Below are 25,347 nucleotides of genomic sequence, written 5' to 3' on the forward strand. Positions count from 1 at the left end.
TAATATGCCTGTGAATTGTTTTTCACAGAGCTCAGGAATGTACTGAGTATACAGTGCTAACACACATCGGTGTATTTGGGTAAAACCAAAATTGACCCTCCTACTCTGAGGTTGATTATTATGGAGCCCACTGTGCAGCCTCGCTACTATGGGCAGCGCGGCGTATCAACACTACTCGTCACTAACCCCTGGGAGGAAATTGGTAATGCATTAGATGTCAAGTGCGTGCGCGCGTAATTTTAAGATATTTGCATGTTGATCACGCCCGCGTTTTTTATGACACGAACACGTTTTTTAAAAACAAAAACAAAAACATTCTTTAAGATGAAAGACATGCGTGCGCGCGTAGAAAACGTTAAATAATGAATATGTACGCTCATTAATGGCTCCATTAAATGTGCTAGCATAGAGCCCATTTTAATGAGCCAATTCCAGGGGTTATGATCGAGCAAGGCATGCTGGGGAAAAATGGCGCGGTGAGATCGATCACCCCTGGGAACGAGGTTGCCCCTTGTGCACTTCTATAATAGCCACCATATCTCAAATTGGATTGTCTTTTGATATTTTTGTTACAGTCGTACGATGAGAGGTACCTTCATGAGCATGATCCTCCAATTAAGCATCTCTCCTTCCATTCACATATCAGGAAGCTCACAGGAGGCGTTGATAAGTAAGTCTTGCCTCTTACACGTTCAGACTTTAAAGGCACTGGGGTCAGTTTCACCAAACTCTTCCTAACTTACATGTAGGATTAATCTAAAGACTTAGGACGAGTCCCAGCCTTGCACCGTAACATGTAAACCTAAAGATTAATCCTAAGTTAGTTACTCATCCTAACCCGAGATAGGATTAATCGGCTGCTGGACACCTTTGGTAATTGTCAAAGACCGGTATTCTCACTTGGTGTAGCCCAACGTATGCATCAATTTAACAAGTCTGGTAAATTTTGACTCATTGGTCATCGAAGTTGCAAGAATATTGAAAGCAAAAACATCTTTGTTTTACAAATTTGTTTGCTTTCAGATGCCTAAAAAGGCTTTGAAATATTTGGTTGAGATTTTACCTCTTTCTCAAAACTATGTTACTTCAGAGGGAGTCGTTTGTTCACAATGTTTTATACTACCAACAGCTCTCCACTGTTCATTACCAAGTAAGTTTTTATGCTAACATTTATTTTGAGTAATTACCAATAGTGTCCAGGCCTTTAAGCAGCTCTGTGAAACATGTTCCTGTGGCCTAGTGGAAATGGTTTACAAATTTTGAGCACCTGATTGCTTATAAAACCACTTTTGGAATTTGTTGTTTAATTTTCATTCCCACTTTCTTTTGCACAGAGGCAAGTTTGCATTCCTTGAAAACATCAGCCTGAAGATAAAGCCTGGTTGTACGGAACATGCCCCGTGGCCGGGGGGTATATGCACAAAATGTCAACCCAGTGCTATCACACTAAATAGGCAGGTATGTACACATCACGTTGCTTGTACGTGCCGAACAGTTAAGAGCACCAAATTCAAACCCTGGTGTTTCTGTTCACCAGAGTGTGAGTTGGAGAGTCATGAAACCTATGTCCTTTATGTCATTAAGCAAGACACTTAATAATGATGCTTGGTCCTTCGGATGGGACGTAAAGCCATTGGTCCTGTTTGTTGTGTAATGCACAATACTAGAGAAAAATTGCAAAATTGAGTAACAAAAATGAACGGCAGAGATAGCACAAGGAAAAAAATGTCAAATAATGGAAAATTATAACAGTTTTATTTGATTTTTTTTTCTTCACCCTATCGACAGAGGAGACTGTTTTCATGGAATTCTCAATTGATTTCTAAAGATGCACCAGTGTAACAAAAGTTGCAGAAATAATTATTTTGAGAAAAGAAAAAACAATTATATGTTGTGATTTTTCTGTTGTGATTTTTCTGTTGTGAACCAGTGTTGAACATCTGTTAAGATTGATTTGGCGCTATACAAATACCTACTATTATTATTATTATTATTATTATTATTATTATTATTATTATTATTATTATTATTCTTATTATTATTATTATTATTATTATTTCATTTTATCACAGCATGCAAAAGAAAGATCTCATTTTCCTTTGTGCCGGTAACTCCTCGAGCCGGGCTACGTCCCATAGCCTTAGATCTCAAGGGTCTTTCTCAGGATCCTCGCTGTTCCCAAAAGCGCTGCCTTCTGTAATAGATCTACCCTCACATTTGTCCCTATTTCATCTAGATGTTTCCCCAGTGCTTTGGGAATGGTGCCAAGTGCTCCAACCACCACGGGGACTACTTTTACCTTTACCTGCCAAATCTTACGAAGTTCCCTGGCCAGGTCCTGGTACTTCTCGATCTTTTCCATCTCCTTCGAAGCTACCCTTATATCACCTGGCACCGCTATGTCAATGAGATGACACATCTTCTTCGTCTTATCTAATAGCACAGCATCCGGACGCCTATGTTGTATAACATGATCGGTCTGAATGTTAAAGTCCCATAGGATCTTGACCTGGTCGTTCTCTACAACTTTCTCCGGAACATGGTCGTACCATTTCGCAAGTACTTTGACACCATACTTCTTACACAGATCCCAGTGAATCACCTTGGCCAGCTTGTCATGTCTTCCTTTGTACTCCGTCTGGGCCATCTTACTGCATTCGCTAACAATATGAAATACAGTCTCCTCTGCTTCTCCACTCTTTAACCAATTCCATGACTTGCTGCTGGCCACTTCCTCAGTACACCTCAAGAACCGGCCATGAAGTGGTTTGTTCCTCCAATCTTGATGTCTTTCCTCCTTCCTTTCCCTCTTGTACTCTTTCGGCCCAACTTCGTCTGCCCTCGTGTACCTTTGTGCAACTTTCAACAAGCTCTCCTCGGTCCTCCTGACATGACAATGCAAGCTTCTGCGCTCGATGTTAACACTGTCCGCCACGCTAAGCAACCCCCTTCCGCCCTCTGACCTCGGAAGATAGAGTCTACTAACATTTGACCGCGGGTGTAGCATGCCATGCATGGTCATTAGTTTTCTTGTCCTCCTGTCAGTGACATCTAGATCTTCCTTAGTCCACTCGACAATACCCGCACTGTACCTCATCAAAGACACGGCCCATGTGTTAATCGCCTTAATCATGTTCCCCCCGTTTAGTTTAGACTTCAAACATTTCTTTACACGCCTGATGTATTCTGCCTTCAGCCTTACCTTTGATTCCTTGTGAAGGACATGGTCCGATTCAAGTACACCAAGATACCGATAACTCTCCTCCTCACCCAAAGCCCTCAACTGTGCACCATCTGGCAGAGCAATGCCATCGGAATGTACCCTCTTCCCCCTCTTCATGGTCATTATTATTATTATTATTATTATTATTATTATTATTATTATTATTATTATTATTATTATTATTATTATTATTATTATTATTATTATTATTATTATTATTATTATAAACAAAAGTTGCAGAAAGACTTATTCTGAGAGAGAAAAATATTTATATTTTTGTGATTTTTTCTGCAGACGTATCGACACGTAGACAATGTAATGTTTAAAAATCCCTTCATGTTCGATCGATTCCTGGACTACTGGAGGAAGACAGGGAACCAGCGCGTTGGTATCCTGTACGGCACATACGAACACCACAAAGATGTACCACTAGGTATCAAAGCAACAGTGTCAGCAATATATGAACCTCCACAGGTGAGATGAAAATATATTTCATGGTTGGAAATATCTTGACCCATTGTACAAACCTCACAGGTCTGCCTGGGGTGTGTTGTGGCAGCCATGACCGAAAACAAGTTTCGAAGTAAAATTTCACTGACCAACCGAAACAATTTCCGAGAGCTACACAGATACGGGTCTTTACCAGAAGCAGTTCATGTTGTAGGTAGATCTCTTGAAAATTCTTGTTCTTACAGCCTTCATTTCATTTCAAGTAATGGGACTTAGTCTTTGTAATTTTACCACATTATTTAGTTGTTTTGCTTCAGGGTATTTCATTTTAAAGAATTTCATTGAAAGTCTGTAAAGTCAGCCATCTTGAAACCAAGCCTAACCGAAATAACCTCATCACAACAAAATTTTATAAAGCTTCCTAAGCACAAAAGCAGTAAAACACAACAAATTTATGCGTACCAGAATATGGTTACTAGCTCAAATGCCATGACATGTGTCCAAATTGTGACTGGTATGATGTTGTAATTGCATAATTCCATGGTCAAGCTTCTTGAGCCAAAAAGGTTGTAGTCACCCCCAAGATAGTAAGCAGGGTTCTACTTATGCGCAAGCTAGCTGATTTAGGCCACTTTTGGGCGAATTGCAGATTAGTCTCCCCCCATTTCGTACTAATTTATTTATTTGTTTGCCGTCAGATCAAATTTACAAAAAGCATCAAAACCAAGATAAACCCAAAGTAGAACATTTTCCGAGGACCTTGATTCAATTCAGCTTGCTTTGGCCAAACTTTCAAAATTTGGGTCCAGAATGCCCAACAGTTTTTGAAAAAAAATCCTTGGGAGAACCCCAGTAGGTATTTGGTACAGCACTAAAACTGATTATTTCTCTTTATCCACAGAAATCTACAGTCAACAGTTTAGAGCTTTTACCAGACAACAATGCAGAAGTTGTGGAATTTGTCGCCAGTAAAATGGGTCTACGGAAGGTAAGCGTAATGACAATTTCTTTGCTTGTTATTTGATTTTAGGACAGTCTGTTTGAAAAACATTCTCAACTGGGGGAAAAAGGTAATGACCCGTACCGGAAAGAAAAAAACAAAAAAAACAGGTACTTCAAAAATGTGTAACCAGTCCAAATTTGGAAATACGAACCACAGGGACCACCAACCAAGCCTGGTGTCAATATCAATGTGCACTGAAGTGGTTTCCCAAATTTGGATTTCCTATGTTGACTTTCATGCAACACAACTTACGTGATACATGACCTCTGACCCCGTTGATGCTTTGTTTGTGAAAATGTTTTAAAAAAGTGTTGGGGACAAATTGTTGCAAAGTTTGAACCATCTCCTTATCAGGCACATATATTTGCTAATCACAGATAAATCTTGCTACTTAGAAAAATACAAACAAAAAATAACAAGTTATCTTTTGTGAATGGTTTCCGATAGTTTACTTTAAAAACATTTTCTTACAAGCGCCTTGAACATTATCATGTGTGAAGATTGATTTGGCGCATTACAAATGCCTATTATTATTATTATTATTATTATTATTATTATTATTATTATTATTATTATTATTAAGCAGGGCCCTATTTCATCAAGCCTTTTTGTAGAAACTACTGCTTAGCAAACCTCTTTGCTTAAAGCAAAAATTGAGTAGGACACCAGTTGCAACAACGTAAACTTCATGAAATGTTGTCTGGTAACCTGCTTAGCAAGTTTATGTGCTCACAAGCTTTATGATCAGGGCTCAACTTCATAACTCACCGCTTACCACAGAATTCTCACTTACAGTCACCATTCTCTACTACAGGGTTTCCACAAAATATATATTTGCTAGCTATGTTAGCAAAGAATGCTTTAGTAGTAAGTGAAGTTTGTGCATTAAATTGTGAGATACTCCTATGCTAAGCACAGAAGTTCTGCTTACTTAAGTGCTCATTTTCCCCCCTAACCATAAGCAGAGACGTGTGATTCAACCCACCTCTATGACATTTAGACCAAGGGCTTTCTTTGACCTCATGAACTTTAAAATCCCGATGGAGACCACAGTCCATCAATCTGTCCTGTAGTTTGACACCAGCATAGTAGTTTGACCTCTGACCCCAGCATAGCCAAGCGGGATCTGTTGATCTTTGACTGCAGTTGTTGACAATTCCCGGAGCCTATGCACCAGCTGGCATCAGTCATGAAGGGGTCATTTTTGTTCATTCTTGGCCATAAATTTAATATCTATTAAATCGGTGCATTACCCCCTGCTAAAACATAGGATTTGAACTGTCTTTAGCTACCGGGCAATCTCAGTGGTCTAGTTGGTATGACACTGCTCTAGAATTTTTAAGGTTGTGGGTTCAAATCCCACCTGAGTAATACGCCACTTAAAGACACTGGATACTATTGGTAATTGCCAAAGACCAGTCTTCTCAATATATATTGGTGTATCTCAACATATGCATAAAATAACAAACCTGTGAAAATTGGAGCTCAATTGGTCGTCGAAGTTGCGAGATAATGATGCAAGAAAAAATACCCTTGTCACACAAAGTTATGTGCTTTCAGATGCTTGATTTCGAGATTCTGGGGTCTCAAAATCAAATTCTTGGAAAATTACCTCTTTCTCGAAAACTATTAATTACTTCAGAGGGAGCCATTTCTCACAATGTTTTATACTATCAACAGCTCCCCATTTCTCATTACCAAGTAAGGTTTTATGCTAATAATTATTTTGAGTAATAACCAATAGTATCCACTGCCTTTAAAGTATAAATCTTAAAGTCGATGGGAAACTTATGAAGGGGCACCATGGCCTCTGTGGCCTGCGTGTAAATTCCAGGCCTCAGTATATATCTCAGTGGCTACACTAGTTGGAGGGAAAGGGGTTGGGGGTATTGCGTTGGATTGTGTTAGAGTGAGGAAGGATCCGATAGTAAAATTGTTTGAATGTACCTTTAAAAAGCCCAATAGAAAAAAACCCAGCTGTGATAGCATCCCCTTAAAATGGGTTAATCAAAACTAAGTTGTTGATTGTGGATTGATCATCAGGACCCCGCTATCTTGATTAATTGAGTTCACCATGCCGCTGATTGTAGTCGACTTTTGAACATTAGTTCCAGAGTTGAATTGACTTTGGTAAATGGGTGATCACGTTTTGCAAGCATGGCAGTTAAACATCTATTTAAACAATGAGGGCTTTGTTTACAAAAGCAATGGGGAGAACCCAAGCCCGAGGAGCAAATGTATTTTCTTGCAATTTTTTAGAAGTGTGTATACTTCATTCCTTGCTCCCTGGAGACATTTTTTCCTACACCCCACCGCCGCTTACTCGCTGACAGTTAGTTTTGAGCATGTGCGAAATTGTTGACGAGCGGCCTCTTGTGTCAAAGTCGTAAACAAAACATAGCCTTTCAACCTTTAAAAACGATTCGGGGTCATCGCGATCTTCGACCAATTAAAAGCCAAGATGGACAATTTAGCGTGAATATGCAACAAAGTTAGTTGCGATGGTGAGATTTTGAGTCAAATTGATCCTTCAAAACCTACATAATGTGAATTTTCTTTATGAGAAATAGACCTCACACCTAAGCAATATATAACAACTAATGTATTCCATTCAAAATTGAGAGAGCAAACCCTTTGAAAACAATTCCCTGTTTATTTTTGTAGTACATGACGGCGCTCTCGTGAAGCATTTTTATCAAGAGTAATGCACACAAACAATGGGCAGTAAACTTGTGTCACCCACCCCAATTTGCCCTGTAGTTCAGTTTGTCATTGTGTTTATCAAGTGCTTCTTGCACACGATACTGAGTATAATCATACCAAATACCTAGCCAGGTTATTAGGGCAGGATTCTGTATTGTGTAATCATCATTGTGCTGTTGCAACATGATGTCCTACGTCATAACCCTGAAAGATCTGGGTGTTTACCTCATCAAAATGATCAGGGATAGTCCAGATTCGATAAAAATTATTGTTTCAGGGCATCAGGCCTAGTACATTGTACATCCTCTGCTCAAAGAGATTTCAAATATTTTTGAAAAGCTTACAAAAAAGCGCAAACATTTGTGGGGTGTCTTGGCCAAGTCGTCTCTCGTATCAAACTTGAGTTTTGGTGGCTGAGTTATCAGGGTTTGCATGTTCGAATCCTGGTCGTGATATTTGATTCCTCAGGCAAAACATACAATTTTAATTGTTTCTAATCACCCGGGAGTAACTGGTAACTGGGTTTCTGCAATGATAGAGATAGTTGATGTGGACGAGTGGTAACTTGTGTCCCCATTTGGCTGCTAGTGCCGATAATGGTTTTAGGAATACTTGATGGGCCTACTTGGCGTAGCAGCTGATAATAAATACAAACTTATTGAGATCTTTCTTGATAAAATTGAGGTGAATTCTGGATTGTCCCAGTTCTTGAGTTAGATAGGATTAACACAAGTGCACTCAAACACCTTTAAAGTCTGCTATTCTTGAGAACAGAAACAGTAAAAGTAAATAATAAACATTTCTAATGAATAAGTCATTTTGAAAATGTGCAAACAAATTTTGTCTAAAACAACAAATAAGGTAAATGACCAATGATGAACATAAGCCAAAGAAAACAAATATTTCAAATTGCACAATTTTAGAGCGCCTTGTATCACATGGCGGGATGACCACTTCGAGGTGAAATGGTTTGGACTATCGACCAAAAATCAACTGCCACCATGTTGCCATTTACTCCTGGGGCTGAAACAAGGTTACCTCATTCACAGTTCAAATGGATTTAGATGGGTATCATGCACTACGAGCCTGGCTGTAGAATCCAGAACCTTCCCAACTTTTTATGTAGCAACTATGTTGTGTCATGACCGGGATTTGAACCAGCACTCAGCTGCTGACAACTCCAGAGCTTGGGTTCGGTGAAGTAGACCGCTACAACATGCCATACACCCAAAGAGATGATTAACACAAATGAGATAAAAAGAACAAATAAATAATTATATGCATAACAACAAAATTCCAAATATATTTGCTGCAAACTCCCTTTAAATATATATCATCATATAAGTCAAAGACCACTGTGTACATTGTTCGTTTGTAAGTTGTGATTATGCTAGAATGGGGTGATTACAAACAATGGTTCCAGCAAAGCAGAATTTGCCACGTTTCACACGAATTCCAGTTTGTTGTTCTGTCACAGGATTGGTTGAGCGTCAAGCCCATAAATAGCCACGTTCCAATCTGCCGCCCAGGATTTCACCTGTTGTTGTCATCCAACCGCCCCAAAAGTTATTCATTTATTTATTTATTTGCAGGTCGAGCACATTATCACATCCGAATGACAATTTGGACAAGGAAGGCAGAACTTGTTTTCCAGAATATTCTTTTGTTATTATAACATTGCACAATGTAAAAAAGGTTTTTCCAATTGTACTTTGGCAACTCTTTACACAAAGCTGCTAACAGAAATATTTACTGCACCACATGTACACAGTGTGTACATTTAGTTTAATTGGAGTGATCGAGTGAGTGAAGAACGGTGGTTTTGTGAAGGTTTTCGTATTAGATATGGAATCATACATGTGTGTTTTAGAAGTAGATCAGGATTTGATTGTCAAAAGGAAGCTTTCATTTTAGCACATCTTTCGGAGGTCCCCTCTTGTGGGAAGATTTGCTTTTATAGAGAGTGCATAATGAGCCCACATTGACTTCATTCACTTATAATTACACACTTGTATGTATTGGTGATTACGGAGTCATTAATTTTCTGTTTGTTTTTCATGTTTTTGCTTTGTTTCTCTGCTTTTGTTCCTAGTGGTTTAATAATAAATTCTTATAAAGCGCATTCCACAATAACCGCCGTTCTCAATGCGCTTTGCATTCATGCCCCGGTCATTGGGCCAAGAACATAGTCTTTCTCAGCTCCTTTGGGAGTATACAACCTGGGCAACCATAGCGCTCAAAATGCTTTTTTGTACACAATATCAACCCTTACTCTCGCAGGTACCCATTTATACCCCTGGGTGAAAAATTGCTGGTTGAATTGCTGATTATTGTTACTTAACATGTTTTTGTTTGTTTTGGTTTTGGGGTTTTTTTTTTGCGGGGGGGGGGGGGGGGTGTCCCATTGGCATGATGGCTTGGTCTGGATTGCAGAGATTTCCATAGCAGCTCCTTATCATTAGTTGTAGCTACCTGGAGTGGTCATTAGTAAAACAAGAAGAAGAAAAAAAACTTTAAAAAAAAAACCAGTAACACATCAGGCCTTGAATCAACCAACGGCGCTCAAAGCAACTGCCGTGGTGCCCTGTGCTTTTGCTTGGGTGCCCTTTGCAAGGTTTCAACACAAATTAACATTTGAGTGCCCTGTAAGAGTTGGCGCCCCCCCCCTCTCCCTCCCCCTCCCCCCTCCCCCCTCCCAAACACCACTACAACACATGTTTGGCTTGAAACCTACTATTGTTCCATTGCCAAGGACATGTAGTAGGAATCATCAATTATTCGTGATTGTGTGGCGTGATTTTATTTTGGAGAAAGTTGTTGACACGAAAAGTTGATTTTATGCCAAGATTGGAGTCCCATCAGGTTTGTTTGACCTCAAGCAGCAGCTGTGGCATGGTTTAAAACTTTATTGTAAGCAAATGTTTTTGTTTTTCTTTGTCAGAGTATTTACAAACTTTGATAAAACTGTGGAAAAGTACTTAACTTCTAAATGGGTCATATAACCAAGTTAGGTACTTAAATAGGTCAAATACAGACCCCGTAAATTCAAATGTGCATACTGCAAATTCTTGTAAAAGGCATTGTTTTTGTATTTATTTGGTAAGTGTACTCATATTATCAGGCCTGTGTACTTTGTTTTTGAAAGGGCAAGGGCACCAGGGCATTTGTTCCTTGGTAAAGGGTGAGGAAAATTGTAAATTTCTACTGGAGCGTGTAAAGAGCACCATGGCAATGATTAGGGGGCATGCAGGCAATCGCCTTCATTGCCTCCATGAAGTATACTATTTGTATAGGGATGTGAACATGTAGCATTCACACACATGATGACCATTACCATCCTAAATGTTTGTCAATACAAACACTTGTTTTCACAATCTCAAGTGAAACAAAAATTAAAATAATTTAAATTCTAGGTACATGTATGTAGGGGGATCAGGTTGGCTCAGTGGTTTCTTTCCCTGCCATTCACCTCTGGGAACCCCGGTTCAAATCCCACCTCAGACCGGAGCCTTGCATGTGGCATGGGTTTGAAGTCACTACGTGATTGCATGAGTTTTCCCCCCATTGGGGTTTTCGTGCCACATCTGAATCTGAAAATTTCTTCCCATTTGGTATTTATCCTGCTATGGTGCTAATTGTGCTATTGATCAATTAAATAAAATATTTCAGTTGCTAGTCCAGTCCTGTATATTTAAAGACCCTGGACACTATTGTCAAAGAGCTAGAGTCTTCTCACTTGGTGTATCTCCACATACGCATAAAAAAACCAACCTGTGAAAATTTGACCTCAATTGATCGTCGAAGTTGTGAGATAATAATGAAAGAAAAAACAACCTTGTCACACGAAGTTGTGTGCTTTCAGATGCTTGATTTCGGGACCTCAAAGTCTAATTCTGAGGTCTCTAAATCTTTCTTGACAACTACGTTACTTCAGAGGGAGCTGTTTCTCACAACGTTTTATACTATCAACAGCTCTCCATTGCTTGTTACCAAGTAAGTTTTTATGCTTTACAATTATTTTGAGTTACCAAAATAGTGTCCACTGCCTTTTAAGGGGTTGATACCATTGTAGATCAAGTTTTTTGCCGCGACACGAATCCTTACTCACTGAATAAAGATAATATAAAATTCCTGTAAAAGTTCAGCTGCAATTTGAAAATCATGGCAATTTTTTTCAGGAGAGTCTCTTAAACGAAAACTACTTTTGTGAAATAATTTTACTAATTTCTTAACAAACAACAGCACCTCCGCAAATGATATTTTCAGAGAAGCTTTCTACCATCATTATCTTAATACCCTGTGAGTTTAATGTCAATCTGTGTACTTCTGTTTTTTGTGTCGTACAAAAAGTACCCAAACCCTTTCAGCACAATTTAAGCAACCCGCTTTCTTTGTTTATTGTTGACAATAACTGTTCAGCCAAATCAACCCAAACAAATCCAGTTCTCTGCTTCACTAGCTTCTAGGAAATTGTGATTCTGACAATGATGAAAACTACTTTAAATTCACATAACAAAGTAACAATGAGTCCAGTTTGAGCTAGGGGAAAAAAAAACAGGGGAAAAACAGCTGATAATTTCCATACAATGGTGGTATTTGCCTGAAGGTTTTTACACCCTGGAAAATGTCCCTGTAGAGCGAGGGGGTACTTTTTCTCTGACCCATATATTAGTGGCTGCTCTCTTGATCATCACTGTTGACCTTTTGTATTGGCCATAACACCTCAAGAGGTTTTTTTTTTTTTTTGCTGTTCCTTTTTCTTTATTTTTACTCAATTTTTGTCTTACTCTGGATTTCATTTAGAGACTTTTCCCCACCATTTTGTTTGGGATTTTGATCTTTATAGGTTTTGTTCCCTCCTCGATTATGGATGTTATTGTTTTGTTAACTGTTGGTTTTTTATGACCTATTTGAACAGATTATCTGGTCCTTGCGTGCATTACTAATTGTTGACCTTTGATCCTTGACATTGGTTCATTGTTTGTTTATGCAACAACAGCTGATTAAGTTGTTGGTTTTTTAATACCTTTGCACTTACTCCTGTCTTTTAAGCAAATATGTTCTTCCCTTTTGTTTTGCCAGTTCTATTTTGTATGACTTTTGTTGCAACTGGCTAAAGCCTGGCACGTAAAGACCTGCTTGAACGAAAATGTCAAATGTCAAGTCGTGAACTTTGCTGAATTTCATTTAAAATAATTTCAACGAATAAGGAAATCGAGTCATATGATTATTATATGAATAAATTTTAATTGTGTAAAAAACCAATCATTTTGAATACCCTAATCCAGCGCTTTTCTGAGAGATTTGCGAAAAGCTCCATTACGTAATCACTCTCAAAACGTCATAGTTGGGAGCTCCAATTTGTAAAGCCGCTTTGTTGCAGCGTGGCGGTATAAAAAAGCAAACTCCCACAAATGACGTCAGCGGCATTGTCCTTTGACGCGTGCTCTTAATGGCAGAAGTGTTTTTAGTTTTTCAAAACCTTTAGGTTGGGGCCTGATTTTTAATTGATAATTACGAAAAAATTCAGAAGTGTACACTTTTTGAAAATTAAATTAAAATGGTCAACAAGTGCATTATAAACAAGTTAAAATACCATTTCTGTTAAAAACATTCCGCTGAGGTAGCTGTTTAAGTTGATTGCTGGTATTTACCAGTAAATGTTTCTGTGATCTTGACTCAAATCATATAACAGCGTAGAGCTTAACTTGGGTTAATTATTTAGTCCATACACCTCCTTTTGTTTCAGTAAAAATATACATATTATTACAAAATATTTCATTTTCCAAGATATGCTTTGATCAGGTTAGCACATTGGAACACAATTACAAACTTTTTAGTTAACAATAAATATTCTGAACTGGGAAATTATTTGACCTTGCAAATACACTCTACTGTGAAATTGATTCAATGTGTGTACATGTTGCCCATGATGTTTTTGTTTTTGTTTTTTTTGTGACATGTAATGGCAAGGTTTTGATCAAGCTGCACACTTGACAAATCTCGCAGGTCCAATTTGAAACAGGAATGTTAGGAATGATGTACACATAACAGATACAATTTTTAATACATAATATAAACTGGGAAATTATTTGGCCTTGCAACTACTTATTTCACTGTTGCATTGATAGGGTAACTGTGTGTACATGTTGCCATGGACGATTGTTTTTTTTTGTAAGGGCAAGGCATAAAACTGCAAATCTCTCAGGTCCGATGTGAAACTGGAATAGCTTTTAACTAAAAGGTCAAGGTTTTTGAGATATCAACAACAAACCTTGCATTGGGGATGTTGTAAATAATCCAGGGATCTGAAGTGCCAAAGGGGTTGTTGTTGCTTTGTTATTCCCAGAAAAAAAAGGGACAAGTGGGGTCGGATGGCTGATTGGTCAGCGGGCAGAGTTTGTTTTGGAAAATTGTATGACGATTGAACTCTTGTACCAATACTTCCTATGTTGGAGATGTAGCATTGTGTTTGTAACAAATAACAAATGAGTTTACAGGCTCACAATATAGAATCAGTGGTTTTTCGGAAGGGTAACTACATTTCTGTATTTAGTTTTCAATTTGCACATCATCCAACTAAAAGTAAAGTAATCATGTGTGGTTTATTAGGATTTATGCTTTATAGAAAATTCCCTTGTAATTTGTCTTCAAGACACTGGACACTATTGGTAATTGTCAAAGACCAGTCTTCTCACTTGCTGTATCTCAACGTATGCACTAAATACCAAACCTGGGAAAATTTGAGCTCATTTGGTCATCAAATTCGTGGAAAATTACTTCTTTCTCGAAAACTACGTCACTTTAGAGAGAGTCGTTTCTCACAATGCTTTATCCTATCAACCTCTCCCCATTACTCGTTACCAAAAAAGGTTTTATGCTAATAATTATTTTGAGTAAATACCAATAGTGTCCACTGCCTTTAATGCTGTTGGACATTCTTTACTTCAAAACACGCATTACTCAACCTTTTAAGACTTTGTTTATAATCTACCTCAGTAAACATCTTTTTGTATCTATATTTTTATTTTTTGTTAAATGGTACCTACTGCTAATTACAGGATTCGAACTGGCCTCTCGTCACCCGACACACTAGGTGGTCTAGTTAGTTAAAGGATTTGGGTACTTTTTCAAAATGTCCACAGATTTACATTAAACTTACAGAGTTTAAAGATAATGATAGTGGAAAGCTTCCCTTCAAATATTACTAACTAAGGTTTTGTAGTTTTTGAGAAATGAGTAAAACAAGTCACAAAATAATTTTATTTTAGCATATAAAATCCCCTTAACCAGTTATGATATTATACCAAAACCATAGCATAACTGGTTAATACGTTTTTACATGCTACATGTAAAACTGAGACGAAAATTATTACTTTTACTCATTTCTCAAAAAACTACAGCACCTCAGTAAGTAAAATTTCAAGGGAAGCTTTCTACTATCATAATCTTCAAACTGTGTAAGTTTAATGTAAATCTGTGGACATTGTGTTTTTTGTTAGGAAAAAGTACATATACCCTTTAAGATATTTGTTCTCGCATGCGGGGTCGTGGGTTCGAGTTCTGTTTGAGTAGTATGAAATTCGATTTTCTTTTCTTTCTTTCCCCGAGTACTTGGAAAAGCGCCCAGTATACGATGCTTATCACACATAGGTTTTGTGTAGATTAATACATATTTTGTATTTTCGATGCAATTTCTTCTTTAACATGAACAGATGATTTTTAAAGACACTGAAAACTATTGGTAATTGTCAAAGACCAGTCTTCTCACTTTATGTGTATCAATGCATAAAATAACAAACTTTGAACTCAATAGGTCGTTGAAGTTGCGAGATAACTATGGAAGAAAACACCCTTGTCACACGAAGTTGTGTGCTTTCAGATTCTTGATTTGGAGACCTCAAATTCTAAATCTGAGGTTACAAAGTCAAATTTGTGGAAAATTACTTTTTCTGGAAAACTACTTTACTTCAGAAGAAGCCGTTTTTCACAATCAACAGCTCCCCATTACTCGTAATCAAGAAAGGTTTTTTGATAATAATTGTTTTTTAGTAATTACCAATAGTGTCCACTGTCTTTAATCTAAAGGTTTGCCTGGAAATGTAATGTTGTTGGATATTTTGACAATTATTCTTGCAACAGACCTTCATTTGCTTGCGAGGCAGAGGGAAGGACCAAACCCTACACTCTATCTTAAAGTGAATTATTATCAATTTTGTGTACTATTTAAGTAATTGTTAATTCAATTAAGTGTTAAAGAAGAAACTATAAATAACTAGTAAACTTGAGGGTACAACCCTGTGTAGATCTCTTCGGGTGAGTGTTGGCTCTGAAAAGAGTCGGTTGGGTCTCGACGTTTGGAACAGTATACTCTGCTCGTCTTCAGGAAGATGAGCAGAGTATACTGTTCGACTGGCAGAGTATACTGTTTGAAACGTCGAGACCCAACCGGCTCTTTTCAGAGCCAACACTCACCCGAAGAGATCTACACAGGGTTGTACCCGCAAGTTTACTAGCTATTTATAGTTTCTTCTTATTTCTCCACACCATGCATAGCTTCAAACAATACTCAATTTAGTGATGTTGGTAACTTTTGTTCAATGTTCCAATTGTGTTTTTAACATAAATCTGTCCTCTTCTTTTTTAGGTTGGATGGATTTTCACAGATTTAGTTGCAGAGGATCTCACCAAAGGAACAGTCAAGCATGTCAGGAACATGGTTAGTATTTGGAAATCAATCAAATTGTGTGATATCTTTAGTTTTATTTTAATAAAAAAAAATAGCATATAATGATCCACACGAAGGCAATGAGGGTGATTGCCACCTCGCCCCATGGTCATTGCCTTGGCGCCCTTGAAAAACTATAGTAGAAATTTAGAATAACCTCATAAAGTGTCCTTTACTAAGGGGAAATGCCTTGGTGCCCTTGCCCTTTCGAAAACGAGTGTACAGGCCTGCTTTACCAAGTACTAATTATTTTTATCTTGAAAATTACAGGATGCTCATTTCTTGAGTGCGGAGGAGTGCATCATGGCAGGGGAGCTTCAGAATCAGCATCCTAACCCATGTAAATTAGCCACCGAGGGCACGTTCGGCTCCAAGTTTGTCACTTGTATTGTAACAGGTTAGTTCTCTTCGTCTTCTCTCTCCGACTGTCTGGCCCAATGGCCCTTTTCGAAAAACAATGGCTGCGGCTTTGGATTCGGCTTCAGGCTCCATCCTCTCATCTGAAGCCCTGAGCGTGTACACAGAGCAAGCGTAATTGTAGAAACAACCGCCAAGCTACGTAACCTAAACCGAATCTGGAGCCAAAGCCGTGGAGCTGTATGGCCCTCATGAATGTTGAAAAAGTAAATGGTACCAGAGCAGGATTTGATTTTTGAGTCTCTATCTTCCCACATCAGGTGATTCCACAAATCAAATCCACACCGAGGCGTACCAAGTATCAAACCAGTGTATGGCCCTGGTGCAAGATGACTGCTTAGTGCCTACCAGAGATGCCCCTGAGTTGGGCTACGTACGAGAATCTACTAGCGAGCAATATGTCCCTGATGTCTTCTACACGGTTAGTATTTGTCTCAATCAGAGATGTGAATTTCTCCGTTTTTAACCTGATATCTGTTTTTTTTTTTTTTTTTATCCCCACCCACCCCAAAAATAAAAATAATAATAAAAAATAAAAAATAAAAATAGTAATAATAATAATAATAATAGCAGTTGTTTTAAAAATGTCTATAAATATTTTATAACTAAAATCAAATTCATAAAAAAATGAAGATAAAACCGCATGAAACACCCAGGATTGCAGGGTAGGGCTTTCAAAACCAAAGATAAATGTATGTAAGCAGGCTGTGCACTCAGTAGTTTTCGTGCTCACAAGCATTCACGCTTTGCACTCCCAAGCTTTCATGCTTTGCGCTCATAATTCAGGTTTTTTTTTAACAGCATAACACATCCCTGCTCAAGAGAGGCTAGCCTGTCTGTAAGCTTGGCCCAATTTTGTAGAGCTGCTAAGGAGACAATATTGCTTAAAAATGTTGCTGCTAAGCAAAAATTTGGAGGTTACCAGCTCGAATTGTACTCTTAATTATGTTCTTTTGGATGGTAGCCTTAATCTGGTAAGCAGAATTTGTTTGTGCTCAACTAAAAACCAAACTGTATTTCTACTGTACTTCTTCGACAGTTTATCATTCTTCACGTTGGGATGTTTTTTAATTTTTACAGGAAAAGGACAGTTATGGAAACAGCTCAAAATCCTTAGCAAGACCCCTGCCTGTTGAATTTCTGCTGGTTGATGTAAGTAATATTGCAATTTTTTTTTTAAATTGTTATATTGAAAACAAGGTGATTGTGACATAAAGCTGTATTCAAGACACTGGTCACTGTTGGTAATTGCTAAAGACTAGTCTTCACAGTTGGTGTATCTCAACATATGCATAAAATACCAAACCTGTGAAAAATTTGAGCTCAATCCTCGCAGTTGCAAGATATTAATGAAAAAAAGAAAAAACACTGGTCGCACCATGGTCACCTGAAGTTGTGTGCTTTCAGATGCTTGACTTTGAGATCTCAAATTCTAAATCTGAGGTCTCGAAATTAAATTCGTGGAAAATAACTTCTTTCTCGAAAACTACATCACTTCAGAGGGAGCTGTTTCTCACAATGTTTTATACTATCAACCTCTCCCCAATACTCGTAAACAAGAAAGGTTTTATGATAATACATATTTAGAGTATTTAGAAATAGTGTCTACTGCCTTTAAGACCATTAGCCCTTTTGAGATATGATGGCCACTGAATAAGTGCACTTTGGGGTGTGGGTTTATTTACCAAAACCTTACAGTGTGATAGTACTGTATTCACCATATCTAAAAATGGCGTATTGGGGGACTCCGAGGGGTTCAAAATCGACAATTAACCTATTAGATGTGGTGAATACAGATAACTATATAATTATTAGGCAATTAATTGTTTGCCATTTTTAAGTTGTTGTTTTTCCATCTTGTTTGTGATTTTGTTTACTTTTTATAGTATTTCTTTGTTTTCTTCGGTTGTTTGCCTGTAGTTGTGCTTGTCCCTTGTCTTTTGGTTTTTGATGTGTGGACAAGGGTCCCAATTTGATGGGCCTGTGTGCCTGTTCGGGGTTTATGTATTTGTGCAATGAAGGTAATAAAAAAAATATAAATAAAAAAAAATAATAATAATCAGATTTAAAACCACCTCTTCTTTTCCCCACTACATACCTGCATTCCCCTTTGCACATCTCCCTCCCAGGTGACGAGCGGTTTCCCTAAGGATCCAATGTACACCTTCAACGACTCGCCGACAGTCAAACACTTCCCTGTTGAGAACCGCTCCGAGCTCGGGGAGGTCCAAGACCTCGGCCCATTGGCCCAGTACATGAAACAGTTCAGCAGTGAACAGTTCATGGAGGCCATGTTGGATTTCCATTTGATGGTGTACCTCGCTGCTATGCAGATGCTGCCAATTAGAGTGAGTGCAGTATGACTTTGATCAGAGATTGGATTTCTCCCTTTTTTAACCGGAAATCCAATTTTGTTTAACCCCCCCCCCCAAAAAAAAAAAAATAAAATAAATATATATATATATATTATAGGTTTGAGTCCTTGTCTGGAACTTGATTCATTGAGCAAGATACTAAACCATAATTGCTTTGTCCTTTGGATGGGACATTAAAGACAGTGGACACTATTGGTAATTGTCAAAGACCAGTCTTCTCACTTGGTGTATCTCAACATTATACATAAAATAACACACCTGTGAAAATTTGAGCTCAATCGGTCGTCGAAGTTGCGAGATAATAATGAAAGAAAAAAACACCTTTGTCACACGATTTGTGTGCTTTTAGATGGTTGATTTCGAGACCTCAAATTCTAAACTTGAGGTCTCGAAATCAAATTCGTGGAAAAATACTTCTTTCTCGAAAACTATGTCACTTCTGAGGGAGCCATTTCTCACAATGTTTTATACCATCAACCTCTCCCCATTACTCATTACCAAGTAAAGTTTTACGCTAAGAATTATTTTGAGTCATTATTTTGAGCCTTTAAGCAGTAGGCCTCTACTATGATTGGTAGTGTTGGAAAAAGAGCCCAGTTACATGTAACCCTTGGATATCTGGTTCACATAGCAAGTACCCTTGTTTATAGGCTTCCTCAGGCTTGCAAGCTACAGTGATTAAGTTTACTTATGAGGCAATCATCAGTTTCATTACCAGAAATATATTTACTTTTGGAAAGTGTTAGCTGTTGTAGAGTGTCATGGCTTAGTGGTTAAGAGAATAGAATTCAAGTTCTTGCTGTTAAGTCATAGAAGTGTGGGCTCAAATCCCGGTCATGACACTTGGACCTTGAGCAAGATGTTTGACTATACTTGCTTCTGTTTACTGCGGGGTATAAATGGGTAACTGCGAGGGTAGAGGTTGACATTCTGAATGAAAAAGCCCTTAGAGCTCTTCGGTTGTCAGGTTGTGTACTCCCCAGGGAGCTGAGAAAGATTAAAGGAATGTTATTGGCCCAATGACCAGGGCACTAATGTAACGCGCATTGAGACGGCTGTTGTGAAATGAGCTATTTTAAGAATTTATTATAATTGGTATTGAAATACTCTATGGTGTGATTTCGTCTTCTCAGGATCACATGGGATCACTATTGGATGCTCTGAGGACACAGGATGGAGAGCTAGCGAGGGCGTGGTCAAAGAGCGAACACTGGGCAACGTTAGAACACTTCATGGCTGCCCAAGGTAAATTCATCTCTTATTTGCGTCACCAGGGCTCAGTTTTATAAAGCTTGTAAGCACAAAAGTTTGCTTAGCACGAGAAAACTAATGCTTAGCAAAAAAAGTTTATTTTACAAGCCAAATTACCATACAGATACGTACAATTGCTAAGACTGGTACCATGGTTATTTCTATCAAATGTTGGCCTTGATGCCCCTCCAAAAATTTCCCATAGACTTAATGATTTTCCAATGAGAGTGCCCCTTGCAAAATGAAAATGGCCTTGCCCTCTCAAAGATGACATTTCACGCTTGACCTGTGCAGGCCTGTATGCTTCAAACTTGAAAGGGCAAGGGCACCAAGGCAATTTCTCCTCGGTAAAGGGCACCCTATGAGGAAATTGTAAATTTCCACTGGAGCATTTCAAGGACACAAAGGCATGGAGGCAATCGCCTTTGTTGCCTCTGTGAAGTATCAGGTCTGCCTGTGTACCCTCTTCGCCTCTCTGTCTTTCACCAATGCCAACTTTTCTGATGTTTGATTTGTTCACCAATGCCAACTTTTCTGATGTTTGATTTATTCCAGCGCCGAGTCCTACGTCAATGTCGGCATCATCAGCTTCCTCAGGGGCAGGGGCATCCCAAGGAACTTGGACTTGCTCTCGATGTACATACATCAACACCAACTCAAGACCAACCTGTGAGATCTGCGAAGGACCCAAGGCTTGATGCAGTTTCTTTCCAGTGTATTTTTTTTACTGGAATTTATTGAAATTGGATACTAAACCTATTCTTAAAGGCACTGGACACTATTGGTAATTACTTGAAATAATTATTAGCATAAAAACTTACTTGTTAACGAGCAATGGAGTGCTGTTTATAGTATGAAACCTTGTAAGAAACGGCTCCCTCTGAAGTAATGTAGTTTTTGAGAAAGGGGTAATTTTTTCACTCAAATAATATCGGAATGCACACAAGATGTGCAACAATTGTGTTTTTTCTTTCATTATTCTCTTGCAACTTCGATGACCAATTGAGCCCAAGGTTTGTTATTTTATGCATTATGTTGGGATACACCAAGTGAGAATACTGGTCTTTGACAATGTGTCCAGTGCCTTTAAAGGTACGGTACAGCCAGTGGGATACAGTCCTGTCCAATTTCAATGTGACAAATTATTACATGATTTAGCTTATACTTTACAAACTGACAAACTACATGTACCTGAACTTGGGAAATTCTCTCAAGATCCTACACCCAATCTTAATCTCAGAGTACTGTGTTTTTAAATTTTCCTTCCACCAATCAGAGTATCAGGTCACTCTTTAAAAACAATCTGTCTTGAGTAAAAAAAAAAATCTTATAAAGCGCATTTTACATCAAAGGGAAGGTACACGTTTGGTAATTACTCAACACAAATATTAGCTTAAAATCTGACTTGGTAACGAGCATTGGAGAGCTGTTGGTAGTATAAAACATTGTGAGAAATGGCTCCCTCTGAAGTAGCATAGATTTTGAGAAAGAGGTAATTTCTCACTAAAATAGCAAAAGACTTCTAGCCAGAAGTCTTTTATCTGAAAGCACACAAATTCGTCCAACACGGGTGTTTTTTCTCTCCTCATTTTCTTGCAACTTCGATGACTAATAGAGCTCAAATTTTCACAGGCTTGTTAGTTTATGGTTATGATGGGATACACCAAGTGAGAAGACTGGTCTTTGACAATTACCAAACGTGTACCCTTCCTTTAACTTTAAATCTGCTTTACATAAGTGTCCTGGTCATGTTATCTTTCTCAGCTCCCTGGGGGTAATAATCCCTGGGCTACCATGGTGCTCGGAATGCTTATCCACACTCACTATCAGCCACTACCCTCGCAGGTACCCCTTTATATTATTTTTCTTCTAAATACTTTTCAAATTTAAGAGTGTCTACACAATACAGTGTAATTAATTTCCATGTTTGATAATGATAGGTTATTTATTTCTATTTCTTTAATTGATCTAATCATTTATTAGTGAGGCTTTGGGAGATTACATTTTATACTTAAAGGCCGGTTTATAGTCAGTCGGGCGATGGTCGCGCGATGGAAATCTTGACGCGCAATCATAAAAAGACACAGTTTTTAGGCCTCAGTCTTAGGATTGTGTGCAAGATTTCCATTGCACGACCATCGCGCGACCGACTATAAACCAACCTTTTGTGTGTCCCGCACAATTTAGATTTTGATTTTCTTAAGACCTGTTCTGTTACTTTTTTTAAAAAGTTTTGGTATTTCCTTTCTGGAAAGATTCTCCATGATGAGGCTGACCATTTCCTCTACCGATGTCACACGAGGCAATTTATTGGCAACCAACTCCATTCAATCTTTGGGATCGCAGGTTATTGGCTGAAAAGTGTCTTACACCTTACCAAAGCGGTCCTGTAGCTCGCACTGTAACGGGTTGCCTCAAAGTTGCCTGTAAAAGCCCTGGGGGTCATGTCACATAAGGCAAGTTACAGGCAACCAGTTCCAGTCAATCTCAAAGAAGAAAAGGCATTTACAATAGGGGACTTTTGGGTTGCTTGGTAGCAGCAGACTTACCAGATAAAATCCATTGTTCTCGGTAATGATGCGTGCTCAGAACTAACGTAAACAATGGACATTTACCTGGTAAGTCTGCTGCCACCTAGCGTTAAAAAGTCTCCTATTAAACATTCACATGCTTTTCTTGGGAATCGAAATACATTGACAAATGAAAAATAATTCATGCGCTATTGGAAGTGGTTCTGTAGCATGCACTGTAGTAGGTTGCCTCCAAGTTGCCTGTAAAGTTTCCTGGTGTGACAAGGCGCTAAGGCCCATGTCACACGAGACAGGCAACCAGTTCTAGGCAATCTCCAAGAAGAAAAGGCAGTCGCATTTGAATGTCCATATATTTTTCTTCGGGATCGTAAGAAATTGTTTAAATATAACTCAATGTGCTGCCAAAGTGGTTGGGTAAAATGCATGGGAGTTGGTTGCCTGTAAAGTTTCCTGGGGCCTTTCTCAAACCACGGCTTGGGCTCCGGCTCAGGCTTAGGCTCCGCGCGCTGTGTATGCAGCTTGGCCTTTAACCTGCATTTTCAGCGCATATTGCTGATTGCACCAGCACGCGAAGCCTGAGCCGAGGTTAGAGAAAAGCCCCTGGTGTGACAAGGGCCCACAGAGTCCTTTCTAAGTAGATATATCTCAGGGTACCGAGAGATTGTAAAACAACACAAAGGAATGCACCACATGAATAATCCATTTTCAATTTCTAAAAGTGTACAATAGCCTAACAAAATTTAAGAAATCACAGTAAGTATGACTTTTAAAAAAGCGTGTGTACAACATTGGTAATTTTGTCAAAGACCAGTATCCACACTTTATGTGGCCCATATAGACATGATATAGAACACCTGTGGACATTTCAGCTCAATCAATCATCAGAGTCAAGTAGTGGTGAAATAAAAAATCTTACAAAGCATCAAGTTTTGAACCCAGGAGATCAATTTGTTTTACTATTTTTCTCAAAAACTTAAGCAATTCAGGCAGGAAGCATTTCAAGAGAGGCTTTTCACCATGATTCTATTTACAACATTAAGTTGTGTGAAATCTGTGAAGGCTGTTTTCACCCATACCAATGTTGTGCACACTCTTTGAACAGACCTAAAAGTAAAACCAATGTAAATGGACCCAATTGTTCCCCTAAACAGTGTTTAGAATTGCATAACACCAGGTTGAATAAAGTTCATAGCATTATTCAATTAACTATGATTATTAACAATGGACAAGTATGGTACTATGTACTTTGAATACAATAAAGTCAACATTATCATCAACATCTCTGGTAAAGTGGTGCTGTTTCATTTACTTAATACCCATTTTGTTTTTGTCCTTTTGTAATTTTTCTAGAATTGGGAAATGATAGCAGGTGGAATTTTGTTTTCCCAGGGACTGAAATTATGTCATATTTTTTTAATTGTATCAATAGATGTGTGCTGTGTGATAGCGTTGAACTTGTAGCATACATCAATTTAATTGAGTGTAATTCCAGGTCTGTTGCCCCTGGTATTGGCCTTGGTGCCTCTTAAAAAGTTCACCATAAACTTCAATCACCCTTGCCAAAGTTTTTCCGTCATATCATTCACTGTTTGTATTATGCAATACATTTTACACACAATTTCTTGGTGTTTCGGTATTTCATTTACTTATTTTGTAGGTCAACCAATCAGTGCAATTAGATAGTGTAATGATATAGGTTTTCTCGGTCAATTTCGGTAAAATGGGCAGCCATAACCACCAAGCTATTCTATTTCGCGCGAAATCGAATGCTACTGAAAAAGGTCATTCAATTTCGTTTAATGATTAGTCAAATGTAATGTTGCGTCACTCGATTTAACAAAAATAATCATTCAATTGAACAATTAAAAGCAGCATTCAAATTCGCTGGCGCTTCATGGGGCGTGTTTGTCACGAAAAAGAACGACAATATGCTTAATTTAACAGAATGCTAAAGGAATTTGACTCGACTCAAAATGAAATTGAATGGGCGAATTCTGAATTTGAAACGCAGTAATAGCTGGAGAGGCAAAACAGCTTTGATTCGAACGCTTGAACATGAAATTGGCTGCTCATTTGCCGAATTTGACCGATAAAACCTATAGTATCAAGACCAAGAAGTCATAAGTGCCAACAATTGGCAATTTACCAACAATAACTGATTTCCGCTGAGCTGACAAGACATACTTTAAAAAAAATGGGTCAATCTCGCACCGGCTGCTCAAAAAGAGAACGGGAAACACGGACCTTGGCGTTGGACTTTGTGTATGTTACATCATGGAGCAATCAAAACCAAACAGTGTTCTCAAAATTTATATCTTTGAATGATGGACAGATTTTTTGTACATGCTTAGGTTCACAGTGATACGAACGTGTAAGAAAAACTTTTAGGTTTACACGAAATCAGGTAACTTCCAAAAGCTATGTGTTACCGTTAAAGACACTAGTGGGCACCTTTTGTCAAGGACCAGTATTGTCACTTATTGTATCCCAACATAATATGCACAAAATTGTGAAAATTAGGAAATAATTGGTCATCGAAAAACTTGCCGCAATCGAATGAAAGAAAAAACACCCTTGTTGCACACAAAATGTGTGCTTTCAGATGCCCTAAAAGGCTTCAGGCCTGAGGTATTTTAATTATGAGTTAAACAATAATTTCCTTTCAA

General features: G+C 38.2%; 1 protein-coding gene across 1 annotated transcript in view; it reads left to right on the plus strand.

Annotated features, from left to right (window-relative positions):
- The window catches only part of LOC117292608 (nuclear protein localization protein 4 homolog), a 28,018-nt gene extending 6,940 nt beyond the window's left edge, over window positions 1–21,078 (plus strand). The window contains exons 6-16 of the mRNA XM_033774721.1: window positions 576–670; window positions 1,335–1,458; window positions 3,518–3,697; window positions 4,575–4,661; window positions 16,027–16,098; window positions 16,378–16,504; window positions 16,785–16,945; window positions 17,605–17,676; window positions 18,654–18,872; window positions 20,033–20,144; window positions 20,706–21,078. Coding sequence (XP_033630612.1) covers window positions 576–670; window positions 1,335–1,458; window positions 3,518–3,697; window positions 4,575–4,661; window positions 16,027–16,098; window positions 16,378–16,504; window positions 16,785–16,945; window positions 17,605–17,676; window positions 18,654–18,872; window positions 20,033–20,144; window positions 20,706–20,848 — 1,392 coding nt within the window. The 3' untranslated portion in view covers window positions 20,849–21,078. The remainder of the gene's footprint in view (window positions 1–575; window positions 671–1,334; window positions 1,459–3,517; window positions 3,698–4,574; window positions 4,662–16,026; window positions 16,099–16,377; window positions 16,505–16,784; window positions 16,946–17,604; window positions 17,677–18,653; window positions 18,873–20,032; window positions 20,145–20,705) is intronic.
- Window positions 21,079–25,347: the final 4,269 nt, after the last annotated feature.

This window comes from Asterias rubens, chromosome 7 (genome assembly GCF_902459465.1).
Source record: "Asterias rubens chromosome 7, eAstRub1.3, whole genome shotgun sequence".
Taxonomy (NCBI): Eukaryota; Metazoa; Echinodermata; class Asteroidea; order Forcipulatida; family Asteriidae; genus Asterias; species Asterias rubens.